This window comes from Hippopotamus amphibius, chromosome 10 (genome assembly GCF_030028045.1).
Source record: "Hippopotamus amphibius kiboko isolate mHipAmp2 chromosome 10, mHipAmp2.hap2, whole genome shotgun sequence".
NCBI lineage: Eukaryota > Metazoa > Chordata > Mammalia > Artiodactyla > Hippopotamidae > Hippopotamus > Hippopotamus amphibius.
The window spans coordinates 115,632,440-115,649,976 of NC_080195.1; the positions used below are offsets into that span (position 1 = coordinate 115,632,440).

The 17,537-nt window shown below is 42.7% G+C and overlaps 1 protein-coding gene across 9 annotated transcripts in view; it reads left to right on the forward strand.

Moving 5' to 3' along the window:
- Positions 1-17,537, forward strand: part of TRAPPC10 (trafficking protein particle complex subunit 10) — a 78,817-nt gene that overhangs the window by 14,802 nt on the left and 46,478 nt on the right. For 6 of the 9 annotated variants that reach the window (XM_057696525.1, XM_057696530.1, XM_057696526.1 and 3 more), the window contains 2 exons: positions 6,779-6,860; positions 10,059-10,194. In XM_057696525.1, the coding sequence (XP_057552508.1) occupies positions 6,779-6,860; positions 10,059-10,194 (218 nt within the window). Of the gene's footprint in view, positions 1-3,313; positions 3,333-6,778; positions 6,861-8,291; positions 8,418-10,058; positions 10,195-17,537 lie in introns of those variants that run through there. The other 3 variants (XM_057696533.1, XM_057696532.1, XM_057696531.1) reach the window with 2 other exon arrangements.

Consider the following 17,537-nt stretch of genomic DNA (forward strand, 5'->3'; position numbering starts at 1 on the left):
CTGGGAGGGCTCCAGGCGAATGCAGAGCTCTGCCAGCAGGGTAAGCAGATGGCGCCTCTCTTGACTTCTGTTAGCTCGTTCTCAGCTGGGGCCAACCCTCTGCAGCTTAGCACGTCCTCCCGGAGCGTCACATCAGAAGTATCACATGGATTTGGCTGGGGTGGGAGGTAGCAAATCAGATGCTTTTATTTTTCCCTTTTAAGTTTGTCATACACTTTTCATAGTTGTGTCAGTTTCTTGTGGCTGCTGTTAACAAATTACACAGACTTTGTGCCTTAAAGTAGCACAAAGATATTCTCTCTGAGTTGTGGAGACCAGAAGTCTGACATGGGTCTCTTAGGCTAAAATCCAGGTGCAGGTAGGGCTGATCCTTCTGGAGGCTTCAGTCGAGAATCCGTCTCTTGCCTTTTCCGGCTTCTAGAGGCTTCCAAGTCCTTGGCTCTCTGGGCCCCTCCATCTTCAAAGCCAATGACACTAGTTCAGTCTTTCTCATGATGCCATCTCTTTGGTGTGGCTTTTCCGCCTCCCTCTTCCCTAGTTAAGGACCCCTGTGAGTGCAGTGGGCCTGTCCAGATCATCCAGGGTCATCTCTTCATTTTAGGGTCAACTGACTAGCAGCCTTGATCTGCCTGCAACCTTAATTCTCCCTTGCTGTGTAATGTAACATGTTCACTGGCCCCAGGGAGTAGGACAGTTACGTAGGTTTCTGAATGCCCTTAACACATCTGGGAGAAAACCATAGGAAGTAATGATTCTATAAATATGAAAACTCCGTGTCCTTCCCAACTGAGAGGTGACTTTTCAGTTCAACCTTTTGTTTCCCCTGAGGTGTAATGGGTAGCTCTGGAGCATTCAAACCACATTTGGTAATTTACGCTACCTTTTCTGTAGACAGTTCAGTGCCAAGTTCAATCTTATATCATAATCAAGTCCTAAAATCTTTTTTAAATTATTACATAAACGTTATAGGAACATTAGCAACAACAGATGTATGGCTTTTTGAACACAGATGCAAACATTTTCTTCTAGATTAAGAGAATGTATGCCTTTATTTTAGTCTAGTTTAGACCTCCCACGTTCCTGAGATACAGGCTGTGAGCCCCTCTGTAATCTCCTCCCACTTTGCATGGTTTGGTTTGGGCGTAGATTTTCAGGAGGATGAAGCATTGCTTGTCTGTCTGTCTGCTGGAGGCATTTTCACACAGAGCAGGACTGTGGAGTCAGTCCTCTTTAAGTGCTAATGAAAGGCTGATTCTGTTCTGGTTGCAGTTGACCGATAAGAATTGAAAACCTGAATTTTAAAAATGCCTTGACACTAACTGTGACTTTGCAGTTCTAATGGACCCTAAAATAAAAGTTTTGTGCATAAAATGATTGAAAGTAGAAGTTTCCATTGCTCTTCAGGTTGGTGAAAGGTGAAACAAATAATGTATGACTGATGTAGTATGTGACCAGCCCCAACCACGGCCGTGGTGGGTCTGCTGCATCCTCATTGGGTTTGTCTGGGCCTGTAACTCATCTTTGCTTAGACTCTCATCTTAGTGATAGCATCTTGGGTCTAAAAGACTGTCTTGCCTACAGCTTTCTATTTTTAGTTATAATTGACTTCTTTGAAAAATAGAGTTGTTTCAAAAATAGCCAGTTTTTTACTGTCTTAGTGTTGGTCATCTAAAATCTAAATGAGGGAGTTCCCTGATGGTCCAGGGGTTAGGACTCAGTGCTTTCACTGGTGTGGCCTGGGTTCAATCCCTAGTTGGGGAGCTAAGATCCCACAAGCCGCACGGTGTGGCCAAATACAAACAAACAAACAAACAAATAAATACAATCTAAATGATACATCTTTATCTGTAGTTATTTATGTTTTGTGGGACATGTGTTACTATCTTTGTATGTTGGTAAAAGTTAACTACTTTATAATTGAATTCTCAAGTCCTTCTGTTTTAAAAATTTTAAGAAAATGTTAAGCTGAGTTTGTTGAAATATGACCCATTTATGCTTGTCACTGAAGTTATCCTTTTGAATCCCCCCGATGTTTAATTGGTTCTTATCCGCTTTTAACATAAAAAGTTTAAAGTTATGTGATTAATACATGAACATATGCTTCTAAAAATGTCAGAGAATGCAGTTTTAATTCAGGAAATAGCGAAGGTCTGCATCAGTCATCTGACTGCATGCAACAGCAAGTTGCATCACAACTGGCGTAAATACAAACAGGTTTGGGTAATCAGTAACCCAGGGCTCTGCCCGCCTTCCGTGGGGCCTTTCTTGAGGAACGTCTGAGCTGGGCTGTCCTCAGCCTTCAGGCTCAGGCTCAGCAGGGGGCAGGCGGCAGCGGGCTTGGGCATCATCCAGACAGAGCGCCTGCTCCCTCCGCAGAGCAAGGCTGCTGCCTCCGAGGCTTCCCTTTACATCTCAGAGGCCCCTCTGCCTGTTGTCAGTCATCCCTCCTGCCGGGGTGCTGCCAAGCGCCCTGCTGATGGTCTGCACACGCCCCTGGAATTGCCTGAGGGTGCCCTAACTCACCCCGTCCTCATGTCCACGTGTCCTCAAGTGAGTGACGAGACATACACACACACAGGGAGAGAGAGTCATATTGGGTTGGCCAAAAAGTTTGTTCCATTTCTTCCATAAGATGGCTCTAGTAGCTCTTAGTTGTCTTTAACTTCATTCGAAACAGTTTCGTTAGACTGTACTGTGACAGCTGTCATATCAGTGTGCATTTAAGAAAAAACTTACTGAAATTGGTGAATTTTTGTGTAGCCATTTTAACATTGAAGATGAAAGAAAAAAAGCAACATTTTTGGCATATTATGCTTTATTATTTCAAGAAAGGTAAAAACGCAACTGAGGCAAAAAAAAGATTTGTGCAGTGTATGGAGAAGGTGCTGTGACTAATCAGACGGGTCACAAGTGGCTTGCGAACTTTCGTGCTGGAGATTTCTCGCCGTACGCTGCTCCAGGGTCGGGTAGGCCAGTTGAAGTTGAGAGCGATCAAATTAATTGAGAACAATCAACGCTATACCATGCGGGACACGGCGACACGCTCAAAGTATCCACGTCAAGCGCTGAAAAGCTTTTGCACCAGCTTGGTTATATTCATTGCTTTGATGTTTGGGTTCCACCTAAGTTAAGTGAAAAAAACTTTCTTGACCATATTTCCACATGCGATTCTCTACTGAAATGTAATGAAAACATTCTGTTTTTAAAACAGCTTGTGACAGGTGATGAAAAGTGGATACTGTACATTAAATAATGTGGAACGGAAGAGATTGTGGGGCAAATGAAATGAACCACCAGCAGCCACACCAGAGGCTGGTCTTCATCCAAAGAAGGTGATGTGGTGTATATGGTGGGGTTGGAAGGGAGTCCTCTATGATGAGCTCCTTCTGGAAAACCAAACAATTAATTCCAGCAAGTACTGCTCCCAGTTAGACCAACTGAAAGCAGCACTCAATGAAGAGCATCCAGAATTAGTCAACAGAAAACGCATAGTCTTCCATCAGGATAACACAAGACCGTATGTTTCTCTGATGACCAGGCAAAAACTGTCGTAGCTTAGCTGGGAAATTCTGATTCATCTGCCATATTCACCAGACATCGCACCAAGCGTTTCCATTTATTTAGGTCTTTACAAAATTCTCTTAATGGAAAAAATTTCAGTTCCCTGGAAGACTGTAAAAGATACCTGGAACAGTTCTTTGCTCAAAAAGATAAGAAGTTTTGGGAAGATGGAATTATGAAGTAGCCTGAAAGATGGCAGAAGGTAGTAGAACAAAACAGTGAATACATTGTTCAGTAAGTTCTTGGTGAAAATGAAAAATGTCTTTTTATTTTTACTTAAAAACTGAAGGAACTTTTTGGCCAACCCAATATTAATGGGCTTGTGCTTTGAATTACTCTTACTAATTATTTTGATGTCTCCCCCTCACCAAAATAAAAATAAAAAAATCTTAGTTGTTGAAATAAATAGTCTGAGTTGACTCTTTTAATAGACCTCTTGAGTAAGAAAAATAAACACAGTTTTCTGGGCAGGGTTCTCTGAATACATCAATCTTAAGCCTCAGCTTTGCTTCCAGTAGCTGTTTTCTAACAACTGAATCCTTATTGGTTTTTCTCATGCTCCTGTTGCCCATGGGATCAAAACGAAGGTACTCTTAACAATTCAGACCTCAGAACTGGAATGGCTGTTCTGCCAAATGGCTGGGCTATTTTGGGGAGCTACAAAGTATACATTGTTAATTTAATTACTTGTCACATAAGCCTGGATTTAATTCTTTTGGGGTTTTACACCTAAGCTTTTTTCCTGTTTCTCTTTTTTAGAGCTCTGGCTCTCTATAGCCTCTTTTCAAAGACATCTCTATTTTCATAATGCTCAATATAAAGACGAGTATTATCATTAATAATAGCTCTATATTCTGAGAAAATCATGATGGCTTTTCTTCATTTCATGTTCAGTCAATGTAGAATTTCAATGGGTGAGAAGAACTTGACCCTCAAATGTAAATTAGGGGTGCTGTATCAGTTTAGTAGGGCTGCCATAACAAAATACCACAGACTGGGTGGCTTAAACAACAGAAACTTGTTTTCTTACAGTTTGGGTGGCTGGAAGTGTCCGGATCACAGTGTGGACAGGGTTGGCTTCTGAGGCCTCTCTCCTTGGCTTGTAGGTGGCCAGCCATCTTCTTGCTGTGTCCTTGTGTGATCTTTTCCCACCCTGTTGTCTGTGTATCCACATTTTCTCTAATAAGGATGGCAGTCAAATTGGATCAGGGCCCATTCTAAAGCCCTCATTCTAACTTAGTCACCTATTTCAAGACCTTATCTCCAAATACAGTCACAGTCAGAGGTACTGGGGGTTAGGATTTCAGCATATGAATTTTACGGGGACACAGTTCAGCTCCTAACAGGCACTGAGATCAAATGGTCACATGTTAAGCCCCAGTTATTGTCAGATGACATCTTTGCCCTTGACAGATGTGCTAATCGACCTATAATCTCTTAACATTAAATTTAGGACACAGATTAAAGATTTATTTCATGATTGAATGTAAGAAAAATTGTTACTTTAGGGTCTCCATTTAGACAAGTTTTGTATTGTATCACAGGATTTCCTGTGGGGGACACTTGGGAGGGGGCGTGTAGGAGGCATATCATTTGTTTGCTCTATGTACATAGGTTAATTGTACCTTTATGTGAGACTTTATTGCAAGATCGTATAATTATATATATGTAAAAGTGGAAGGAGAAAGCTTCCATGTGATTGCCCTAATTTCTTTTTAGCAAAGAGCAGTGATTTTTATATGTTAATCTTAGAGCCTTTTAAAGAGGCAGTAGTGGGAGCTGCCACTCAAAGATAAGAAATCTGAAGCTAACTGAAGGTTTTCTTACTTTAATGATTTCTAAGACAATTATCAAATAAATGAATACAATGAAAAATGATGAGTTAAAACAGAAAAGTTGTTTCTATGTCAACAATAAATTATTAATAGTAACCCTCATTAAGGATTTACTTTGTGTCAGGCCTTGGTCAAGATCATGGTAAATGTGTTGACTCAGTCTCCCCACAGCCCTGTTGGGAGCTATTCTTATTTTCCCATTTCACAGACAGTCCCTGAGGCACAGAAAGGATCCATGGTGTCCGCAAGCTTATTCAGCGGGTGGGTGGGTGGTGGGGTCCAGATGGGACCCAGGCCGTCCGCCTTTCAGCATCAGTGTCCAGTCACCGGGCACCCCTGCCTCTCCAACAACCAGCTCAGCTGCCCAGAAATTCTGTTCCTCTCAGCAGTGGCTTGACACTGTTGTGTGGTTTGGGGGAGGTTTGGTTTGGTTTGGTTTTTAGGCTCATGAAGCAACATAGGCAGATGTGTTAATGGCCCACATCAGTTCCCAACGATTTTTTAGATCAATACAAAAGCAGTTTGGAAAATCGTTTTGCTTAAAGTTAGAGGGTCCTTTGAGTGTAAGAATTTGAGCCATCTATACAAAAAGGCTCTTCTTAAGCTTAAGTGTGCTGTGGTTATGGTGTCATTTTATGAGTGCTAAGTGGATTTTTCATTTCTGTCAAAGGTAGGATGAAAGAGCAGAGTTAACAGCTGAGTGAGCAAAGTCAGACACTCCTGGGCTCCTCCCTGGTCTCTGCCACCAGCCAGCGGTGTGCGCCTGACAGACACGGGGACCTCTCAGCTCCGCGCTCCTGGGCTGTGAGGCGGGTCTGCCTCCAGGGCTTCCCATGTGTGCGCGCTGGATGAGCGCAGGCATGTCCAGCGTGCTGGGTGACACGTGCACCGAGAGCGTCCTGTGTGTCTCAGCTCCTGCTGGCCTTTGGATGCACATCGAGCTTGTCTTGGTGAAGAAACTCACATTCACTTGTCTGGGTTTCCTTCTCTGCCTGGAGTTTCGTGGCTGTTTTGTCCAAGTTGAAGAAAGAGGTGGCTGTGTGAGCCTATGCAGGGGCGAGGCTGGGTGGAGTTGGGCCAGCTCCGCCTCTCCTTAGCGTTCCGACCCCGGGCAGGGATCCCACTTTCCTGCTCCTCCTTCTCCTCCTCCTCCTGGTGGGGAGGGTTATACCCCCCAGAGAGGCCGGGTGAGCGTTAAGTTAGATCACGTGTCAAGTGCAGGCTTTTCTTGAGATACTTATTTGAAGATATGAAACAATCTTGTTTTCTAATGTCATTTTGCCGCATTATTAAATTGTCTAAAAATACGAATAAATAAATTTTAGAGCCCTCTTTTTTTTTCCTCTTTTTACCTAAAAATGCTGTTTTTATTCCTGTTGTAGGTGCCGGAGATCAGAATTTATTTACATCTGTTTATCCGACGCTTTCTCAGCAGCTCCCGAGAGAACCAATGGAATGGAGAAGGTACGGCGCCTCTGGTTTTGGCTGCATCTCCCTCCTTGTCTTGTGGGCATTCGTGGGAGCAAGTGAAGTATCAGTAGTAAAAGTTACAGCCTAAGTTCTCAGGAAACTGAGTGTGGCCACGTAATCTGTGGGCCTGCTTCTCTAAGGAATGTGTTGATTTTCTTAACAAGACATAGGATGATAGAAACAGGACAGTTCTTCTGAGTTGAAGGCCCCCTTTTATGGGAATGACTTCTGATTCTTCATGGCGTTTTGAAAAGGAGACGCACACTCCTGTTCTACGTTAGAGCAGGTGCCCTGCCTGCGGCCTTACTAGGACTTCTGTCCACCCGAGCTGCTGGCTCTTCCCTTAAGGATGAGGAAGTGTACAGAAAGATGCTACTTACAAATTAGGAGTGAAACCAGATCAATCTTCCCATTTGCCCTGCTGTTTGTAATTATTCCTCTAATGACTTGTTCTGAGGAAATAATTGACTGAATTATCTTACTAGAAGACTAATTTTTGGTAAGATTAGATATTATTTGTAGAAAATGTTTGGGTTGTGATTTGGTAATATACCCAAGGTATATGAAAAATTTCCTGTTGTTATTCATCTTTGTGTAATTCTGGTTCTTGCTACATCATTCCTTTTTGACCACCAGTTTGTACCCTGCTGACGTGAGGAATTAACATTCTGGGCGACTTACCAGGCTCTCTATTGAATCTAGTCTAATTTTGTGCCTGACTGTAGTGTTACAAGGAATGTATTTAATTACCAGCATGTGATACAAAGAGTGTACAGAACGTGGGCGAGTTCTCTTACAGAAAAATGATTCAACATCTGAGGAGGCCTGATGCTGGGAGTGAGAGAAAACAACCCAGCAAAGGAAGAATTGGAAACCTGAAGGACGGGAGTAGCCTGCAGAGGGTCTCAAGCACACGTTATTAGACACTCAGAGAGACAGAAGCAGCAAGGAGGGGGGTATGAGAAGAAAAATGAAATAGAGTCACTGAATAGATTTAATGCACGTATTCATCTCTTCAGCTTCTTGAAAACTAAATGTGAAAGGGGACTAGAAAGGCCTAAATGTTCAAGGACAGGGCAGAGGTGGCGGCAGCAGAGACATGGATGCCTTTCTGGGAGAAGGAAGGATGGACTGAGGAATGGGAGGGAAAGCTGAGCCGTGTGTCTGCAGAGGTGGGTTCCTGAGAAGTGGGCGAGTCCCTGACAGGCGACAGTGCCCAGGGCCTTGGTAGGTGAGGGCAGACCAGGTGGAAAGGGGTGACAGAAGGCCCAGGGAAGGGCCCCCTCTGCCATGGCATGTGTGTGTGTGTGTAAAGCTCTTTAGTACTATTTGATGTGTTAAAATGTGTATGTGTTACTTTGATAAAAATTTAACTGATTAGATTTTTTGGGGAAAAAATTGAAGCTGAAACTTTCCTTGATGCAGTGAACTGCTGTGTAGCTGAAGAGCAAAGCAGCGAGTTGGGAGATCACGCTTGTAAACTCTGGAGTTGGATGCTGAGAGCTGGAGATGCAGGCAGGAAGGGAAAGCTGAGCCGTGAAGCCTGAGTCCGTAAGTTCCAGCGTCCCTGTGGAAGACGTTTCAGAAAGAGAGTACAGAGAGGGTGGAGGACGGGCGCTACTGGAAGAACTGGCGTTAAGATTTTCCCAGAAGTGAGTTCGGAGATGGCAGGACCGTCGAATGTCAAGTAGGATGAAAACAAAACAGAGCAAACGAAAGCTGTACCAGGAAGCAGGGAGAGAAGAACAAGCGTATTTGCAGTCTCTAGCAGCATTCAAAATGCAGTACGGAGTACAGCGTTTAAGGGGAGGCTTGAGGGAAAGTACCTTTAAATCTAGAGTTCTGTACTATCCACACTCAGGCAAGCGGGAAGACTGCCTTGGCCTCCTGGGCCTTGGGAGAGACAGGATGCCTGCTGGGCCTTGGCCCGTCACACTGACTGCTCAGTGCCACATGTGCACCCTCCAGGGTGCTTTTCACGTTTGACATTCGCTGCTTGCCACCGGAGGGAGATAGTTGGGAAACATCTTCAGACATGTATGAGCAGAAACTGTGCTACTCTCTCTGAAGTAATAAAGGAACGTGTCTCAAGAAACAGGAAAATCCACAAGTTCACAGGATGAAGGGAGCAGCTGCCAGCAGGCGAGGTGCAGCGAACATTTTGCTCTATGATGGTGTCGGTGCTTTTCAAAATGGAAACTCTGGAATTGCAGTTGGTGGAGGAGAGCAGAGCGAAGACAGCGTAATATCTTTGTCTTGTTCAAGGAGAGGTAGACGTTAACTGTAGTCTTTGAAAAGGAAATTTAAGTTTATGCATATTAAAAATTAAACTATAACCAACAGCAGAAGAGAAATAGATGGTTAAACTTTCAAATTAACAGAGAAAAAGGATGAAAAAAGAAAACGTGATTAATCTCACAAAGGACAGAAAAAACTAAGAGAGTCTGAAATAGAACATCCGCAAGTTCAAGCGTAATCACATTAAGTATGGTTGGTTTCAGCTTATTAATGACAGGGACTCCTTAGATTGGATAAAAAGTACAAAATCCAGCTATAGATATGTGAAAGAGACACAACAACTAGAGATGGAAAATGGAAGTGTGGAAAAAATGTATGTAGCGTAATTTGCTTTTAGAAGTATAATAAAACAGCATCCATACCCTCTGATAGCCATAGATGAGATGCGTGTAGCTTGTGGGGTTTCTCTATGTGCTCTTTGTTCTTGAGTAGAGAAAAAGTGGAGGACGTTACCACTATTTTATTTATGCTGTGCAAATGAGAATCTATTCTTTTTCACCAGACAGTTCTCTTTTTTGGATAATACAGGTTGTCACAAAAGTATTAAAGCAGTTTAAAGCGTTGATAGCTTCAAACTGCACTTTGACATTTGGGAAACTCTTTTCTTCTTCTTTGAGAGTGCCTATAGACTAACATCCATTTTTCTCAGAAGTCGGTGTTGTTGCAAATAGAATAAAATGAAAGATTTATGGAGAGCTTTGACATGTACATATGAACTATTAAAAATAATTGATAGTATCTTTTTGGATAGAATATATAACAGTTAAAATTCGGTGTTACTATCATGCATGCACTTCTGAACTCATAGATATGATTAAATTGTTATTGTCTTTTTCTCCTTTTCTTTCTGCTGAACATTATCTTTCTCAGTGACTTGTTAAAAATTGTTTATAGGTCCTATGGCCGAGCTCCAAAGATGATTCACCTAGAATCTAACTTTGTTCAATTCAAAGAGGAGCTGCTGCCCAAAGAAGGAAACAAAGCTCTGCTTACTTTCCCCTTCCTTCATATTTATTGGACGGAATGCTGTGTAAGTATTCATTTAACGGGAAAAGTTACAAGAACATGTCTTAGAATGGGGTTAAGAATTCACAGGTCTGGGTTTTGCTAAGACAGCTATACTTTTTGAAATTTACTTTTTAATTTTAATTTTTTGGTATTCTCTTTTCTCCATCCTTCAGCCAAGTGTATGGCTTTGCTGTGCCATGGCCCAGTGCAGTACGCGTGTGGTAATCACCAGGCATAGTCTCACTTCCTGTGTTTCCAGTTCTTGTGAGCCCTCTCACTGGGCCGTAGTGGGCACTAGGTGTGTTCGGTATTTACTTTCAGCTTTGTTTTCATAACATCCTGTCCTCACCGTCATGGCAGTCACTCTACTTGAGCACCCTTATTTGTCTCTGGTGCTGGTGTGCAGGCGCTCTGGGGGCAGGGAACTGTATCTCCTAACTCACGATCTGTGCCTGGTGCCAGAGACGCTCCAGGACACCCGTTGAGTGAGGGACGCTGCTGTGGGCACCACGGCCTTTCATGAACAAGTAGAAAATTCTGTGGGTCATTTCTTCCTGTCTGTTTTAACTCTAATAATTAAACAAGCATTTTGCAGTATACAAAATACATAAATCATTACATATTGTGACATTTTAACCTGAAACTGAGGATGCAGAAAAGTAGTTTTTGTCGTTTTAATGAGAAAGGACTTGAAACTCATGCCTGGTCTCCCCTTCACCCCGTGCGCGTTTTGCCTTTGCTGACTTTGCTTTGTAGCCCGTCCCAGTGGGGTCACATGGGATGGGCTTCCTCCCCGAGAACAGCTGTGATGGCACCTGTGAGGTGTTGTCCACTGGGGAGCTCGTTAGAGACTCGCTGTCCAGGGTTTTTATCGGGCCAGTTGCATAGGCAGCCTCTGCCTGGCCCACAGCAAAACTCTAGACTCTCGGGGGAACGCCCACGTTCAGCGTAAGCCATGCTGTTTGCACTGGGAGCTTATGCCCTGGGAGGCACCCCTATCACGCAGCGATGGGAACCCCTCCAAAACCCAGATGAGATGTAGCCCCCAGTGGTGATGCTTCATGAACGAGTCATTGCCCAGGCTCGCACATGCCACCTCCCTGCGTGTGTCGCTCACCGCTCTGCTCTAGGGAAGGGCCTGTGTGGGCTTCTGTTTTATCTAGTGCCTTATAGCCAGTTATCCTTGCTTATTTTGATGTTCAAGTTGTCCCAGGTTTGGCCAGGGAGAGTCGCTTCAAGCTGACTCCTCTGTCCTTCTGAGCACTTTCTAACTCTCTGGCTCAATAAGGTATTCTGGGTTCTTGTCCTTTGCTACCCTTGCGCTGGAATCAACCATTTTTTTCACAGACCCTGGTTCCCCTGGCACTACGGGAGTGCCCCTGCTTCCACGCCTTTCGCTCCACGGGGCTGGGAAAGCGTGTGCTCAGCATCAGGAGTTGATACTTGCGCCTCTGAGGTTAGCCTTTCCCCATCCCGTGTTCATGTCCACCCTGGCTCTGCCAGCGTCAGCGTGTGCCCTTGCCTGCCCAGTTCTGCGGTGTGCGTAGAATGGCTTCAGGACTGCCGCACCCGTCCTCCCGCCGGAGACAAGCCTCCGGGAGGAGCTCGGAGTTTGCAGCCATGCTCTCCCTAGACTCACAGCCCACGTTTCTGCCTGGTCGGGCCGGGCCTCTCAGGGCTCATCCTTTACAGTGTTTGCCTAGTTGCTCCGGCATGCGTATTTTTCCATATGAATTTTAGTATCAGATTTCTTTTCTAAGTATTTTACCTTTTTGTTCCTCTTGTCAATGGGGTTTTCTCTCCCGTTCTGTCTTCTAGTTGTTTTTTTTTGTGTATACGAAGACTGTTGATTTTTTTCATGTTAACCTTGCTGAATTCTTTTATTGTTTGAGTTAGTTTTATCGCTGGTTCTCTAGGCCCCAAAGTCTAGGGGTTTCCAGATACCCTATCCTGTCACCTTCAGAGAGTCTTATTTTTTCCTTTTCAATTCTTATGCCTCAAATTGCTTTTCCTGTCCTAAGACATTGTCCAGTAGTAGTGGAGACTTTGGGCATCTTTTCCTTGTTCCTGACTTTGATGGGAATGCCTTTGGTGTCTCCCCACAGGAGGGGGCTGGCTGCGGGAATAAGGTGAATTTGAGTGAGTGCATGAAGGAACTTCCATCCGTTCCTGTTTTCTCGAGGGCTTTTATTAGGAATACACTGTTGAATCCTGTTGAAGGCTTTCTCACCTGGTGTAGATAATCATGATTTTCCCCACGTAGACCTGCTAATATGTTGAATCCATTGATGGGTTTCTGATTATTGACCCACACCTGCATTCCTGGTGTGTTCCCCGTGGTCACAGTACTGTTTCCTTAATGTGGTGTTGGTGTCTGCTCACATTATTTAGGATTTTTTGCGTCTTTATTTACAGGTGATTGGTCTATAACTTTTTTTTTTTGCTACATGTTTATCAGATTTAGGTATCAATATTATACTTGATTCATAAAAAGAAGTTGGAAGTTTTTGTTTGTTTTCTACATCTGAAACAATTTATGTAGCACTGGTGCTGTCTGGTCTCTAGGGTTTGATGTTCTCCTGGAAACCATCTGGGCCTGGTACTTTCTTGTACAAATAGTTTCTTGATTACTTTCTGTATCCCTTGCATGGAAATTGGTCTTTTTCAGCCATTTGTCAACTTTGATAAACTGTATTTCTCTTAGAAATTATACATTTCAGTTTTAAAACTTCTTTTCATTGAGGTGTATAAAGTAGTCTTTTTTCGACTTTTAAAATGTGCTCTGTGTCAATAGTTATTTCCCCATCGTTCTTTCTTATTTTCTATATTTGTGTTTTCTTCCTTTCTTCGTTTATTAAATTAGCTAGTTGTTTGATTCTTTCCTCCAGAGAACCAAGATTTTTATTTATTAATCTGACATACTATTAGTATGTTTTCTACCTTATTAATTTCTGCTTTCGTTTTTATTATTTCCTTCCTTCTGTTTTCCTATAGTTTACTTTGTTCTTTTCCTAGTTTTTTTTGATTGGGAATGCATTTATTTTCATTCTTAAATTTTTAGTGATATAGGTCTTTAAAGGTGTGAATTTAAATATATCCCAGTGTTCTATTATTACTTTTCAGAAATTCTCTATTTTCTGTTTGTGTTGCCCTTTACTGTTGATAGTTTAACAGAAAGTTTTTTAATCTCCAGAAGGAAATTTCAAAATTTTTTCGTTTTAACTTTCCAATTTTATTGTGTTGTGATCAGAGTGGTGTTTTTAATACTTCTGCTTTATGAAATGTTTCCTTTGTGGTCTAATAAAGTTTTTATGAATGTCCCATGAATGTATTTGCTTTTGCTTTTAGATTTTAATGTTAAATATGCATCTGTGAGAGCTGCCTTACTATGATGTTGTTTAGGTCATTTACACTCATATTTTGTTTTGCCCGCTTGATCTCTCTTTAACTGACAGTGGTGTGTTAAAGTCTTCTATTATTAGAATGTTTCTGTTTCTCCTGCATCTTTTGTGGTTTCTGTTTTGTATAGGTAGTTGATGTATTATTTAGTGCATGGATATTAATAACTTATTATTTTTATGGCGTGAAATATGTCATTAAAAACATAGTTTCTGACTAGTGTTTCATATTTAGGAAGGCCTTGTCTATCTGAAGATAATAACTGATTTTCTCCTGTATTTTCTTTTAATATTTTTATAATTTGTGTTTTATATTTGGATCTCTATAGCTCAATTTATTTTTGTGTATAATAGGAGCGATGTGGGTTCAGGGTCTAATTTGTAGTCTAAATGGGTAGCAAGTTGACCTCATATTATTTCATAATAGCCTACATTTTCCCTACTTATTAAAAATGTCACCTTTATTTTAAACCAACATCCTTTATGTAAAATATTCTGCACATATCAGTTCTGTTGGTCATTGTCTGTTCTGTGCCAGACTTTTTAAATTACATTTAATTACATTTTTATAATATGTTTTGATATCTGTTCTTTTAAAATAAATCTCTTGGCTAGTATGCATTGTCTTTTCCATATAACTTTTAGAATCGGATTGTTAGGCGTACAGATTTTATTTTCCGAAAATGTCTCTACCAGTGTCTCCCACCCCACATGCTCTTCTCTGCATGGCAGTGACATTCCTGCCATGAGAGCCTGGGTCTGTGTTTCCTCCAGTTGAATCCGGGTGGGCCTCAGACTGGCAGCAGGGACGCTGTGACTTTGAGACTGTCGTAAAAGCTAATATCTTTTGTTGCATCCTCTTGGGATGCTTGCTGTTAGAGCGTGGCCACCATTCTCTGAGGAAGTCAGTGCCCCCGTAGGAAGGCTGTCTGGAGGTGTGCAGATCCTGTCAACAGGCTAGCGTCCATAGCAGACGTGTCATTGCCTTCTTGCTCCCAGGGCCGCAGCTGGCACCAGGTGGAGCAGACGAGCTGTCCACCAAATCTCCAGGGTGTCGATATGTGAGCAGAGGAAGTCTTTTGGACCACCACATATTGTAGCGGTTTGTTACAAAACCATAGGTAACGGGAACAGCCATTGAAAAGAGAAAACCAAAGACTGAGGGTGTGTTGATTGGGATTACCTTACAAAAGTTACAGAGAGGAAGTTTAATGATCATGAATCTTCTCCTCTGGGGATCTGGTTTGTTTCTCCATTCTTTATGGCTTTTTATTTTTTTATAAATTTATTTTTTGGCTGCATTGGGTCTTTGTTGCTGCACACGGGTTTTCTCTAAGTTGCGGTGAGCAGGGGCTACTCTTCGTTGTGGTGCACGGGCTTCTCATTGCAGTGGCTTTTCATTGTGGAGCACGGGCTCCAGGCGTGCAGGCTCAGTAGTTGTGGCACTCAGGTTCAGTAGTTGTGGCACACGGGCTTAGTTGCTCTGTGGCATGTGGGATCTTCCCGGACCAGGGATTGAACCCGTGTCCCCTGCATTGGCAGGTGGATTCTTAACCACTGCACCACCAGGGAAGTCCCTGTTTTAGTTTTTGTTTTGTTTTATTCATAGTTTTTCTTACCATCCGTTAAGAACATTTTCTGGAGCAAGTTGACAGTGTTTGGGATTTTAGATTTAAGAGTAAAACTCTTTGTTGTGTTATTTCAGTAGTTGCTTCAGGGTTTATAGTATACACTGTAACATCTCCTTCCTTCAAGTCATGCTGTACTACTTGAGACATAGTGTAAGAGTATCACAGCACCGCACTTTCATTTCCCCTTTGTTGTGTTGTGGTGTGCATTCAATCTTGTGTGCTGTAGACCCTACAGTACATCGTCACTATTTTTGCTTTAAACAATCAATTGTGTTTTAAAGAGAATAAACACAGGAAAACATGTCTTTCACATCTGTGTGCATGGTTACCATTTCCAGGGTGTCCCCTTCCTTCTGTAGATCCAGATTTTCGGTTGGTGTTAATTTCCTTCTGCGTGAAGGACTTCTTTCACCTTCTGTATAGTGCAGGTCCCTTGGTGATGAGTTCTTTCAGCTGTTGTATATTTGAGGACATCTTTATTTTTGGAAAGTATTTCCCTAATAGAGAATTCTAGTTTGAAGTTTTTTTTTTTCCTTTCGGAGCCTGAAAGATGTTGCTCTACTGTCTTTTGGTTTCCATTGTTACCAATGAGAAATCTTTGACTTTTGACTTTGTTACTTTGTACACAAAGTATCTTTTCTTTGGTATTTTAAGATTGTTTTTCTTTATCAGTGATTTTAAACAGTTTGATTATGATAGGCCTTGGTATAGTTTTCTTCATTTCTTGTGCTTGGGTTTTTTTGTTTGTTTGTTTGACTTTTGAGATTTATAATTTTGATCAGATTTGGAACATTTTTGATCAGTATTTCTTCAATTTTTTTTCTCTTCTTTCTCTTCTCTCCTTTGGGGACTCCAGTTACGTATGTATGAGGCCATTTGAAGTCCCACAGCTCAGTGTACTGCAGACATTTCATCAGTCTTTTTCTCTGTTTCATTTGTATAATTTCTGTTTCTGTGCCTTCACATCAACTGACTGTTTCTTCTACAGTGTCTACTCTGCTCTTAATCCCATCCAGTGTATTTTTCAGTTTAGATGTTGTGGTTTTCATCTCTAGGAGTTCCACAGGGGTCTTGTCCCTCTTCTTGTAAAATATCTTCCCTGTCTCTGCTTACCATCAGTCTTTCTCCGCCTTTGTGAACGTGTGAAACATGGCAGCAGTCACGATGGCAGTGGCTTCGTCTACTGATTCTATGGTCTGTGTCTTCTGAGCCTGTCTCTGTTGAACGGTTTGTCTGCTTTTTATGGGTCATATATCTTATTTCTTTGCCTGCCTGGAAGTTTCTTATTGGTTGCCAGACATTGTGGATTTTATCTTGTTTGGTGCTCATATTTTATGGAATCCTAGAAGTTTTCTTGAGCTTTGTTTAAGTTGTTTTTTAAGTTTGGTCCTTTTAGAGACTGCCTTTGTGACTTGGTCGGTCTGGAACAGTGACTAGTCTAGGACTAATTATCTGTTACTTCCTGTGTTCTCTGTCTAGTGCCCTGTGGATTAAGAGGTTTTTCAGTCTGGCCTGTGAGAGTAAGTACTGCTCCTGCCCTGTGTGGGGGTCTAGTCCTGCCAGACGGCCTCTCCTCTCCGTAGCTTTGTGTAGTTCTACACGCACATGCTGATGAGTTCCCTGCTGAGTACTCGAGGGGCCGCTCTGCAGACCTCCAGGGACCTCCCTGTGCCCCTGTCTCCTCTCTGGTGCTCTAACCTCCTCTGAAGCCACCTGCCTTTGTCTCCCAGGATTCTTGGGCTTAGTCTCCTCCACACAGGGAGTCTGCCAGCCTTGACCTCAGTGTCCCTCCCTTTGCCTTCTGGGCAGTCACCTGGGCCTCTTGCAGGGCTCACCCCGCTTGTTTTCTTTTCTCAGGAATAACTGTCCTTTGTTGTCTGAGGTCCAGAGTCCTGAAAATCCTTGGTTCATTTTTGGCTGTGGGGGGTGTTTCAGGTAGTTGTGTCCGTCTGGTCCTTGTCACTTCATCTTGTCTGGAAGTGATATCCCTTGTATTGATTGGTAATCAGGATGCGCTCACAGGGTTCTGGTTTTCGGAGTGTAGTCCATTACTATCATTATTTACTGTAATGCTCACATTGTCCCAGATTTCTGTGACCTTTCGAAATGTCCTTATTCTTTGAGCACCCCTTCCAGGGTCATCTTGTCCTGAGCCCGGGGTCAGTCATTTCTCCAAGGAGCCCTGGTGGTGTTTTAGTGGGAAAGTGTATTTAGAAACCAAGCTCTAGAGCTTGGTGTGCTCTTTGCTGCGGAGCCTCTCGGTGGGCACAGTCGAGACTGCGTGTGTAAATGCACATGTGCCCTCCCCCACGTGCACTTACATGGGTGTCTGCCTC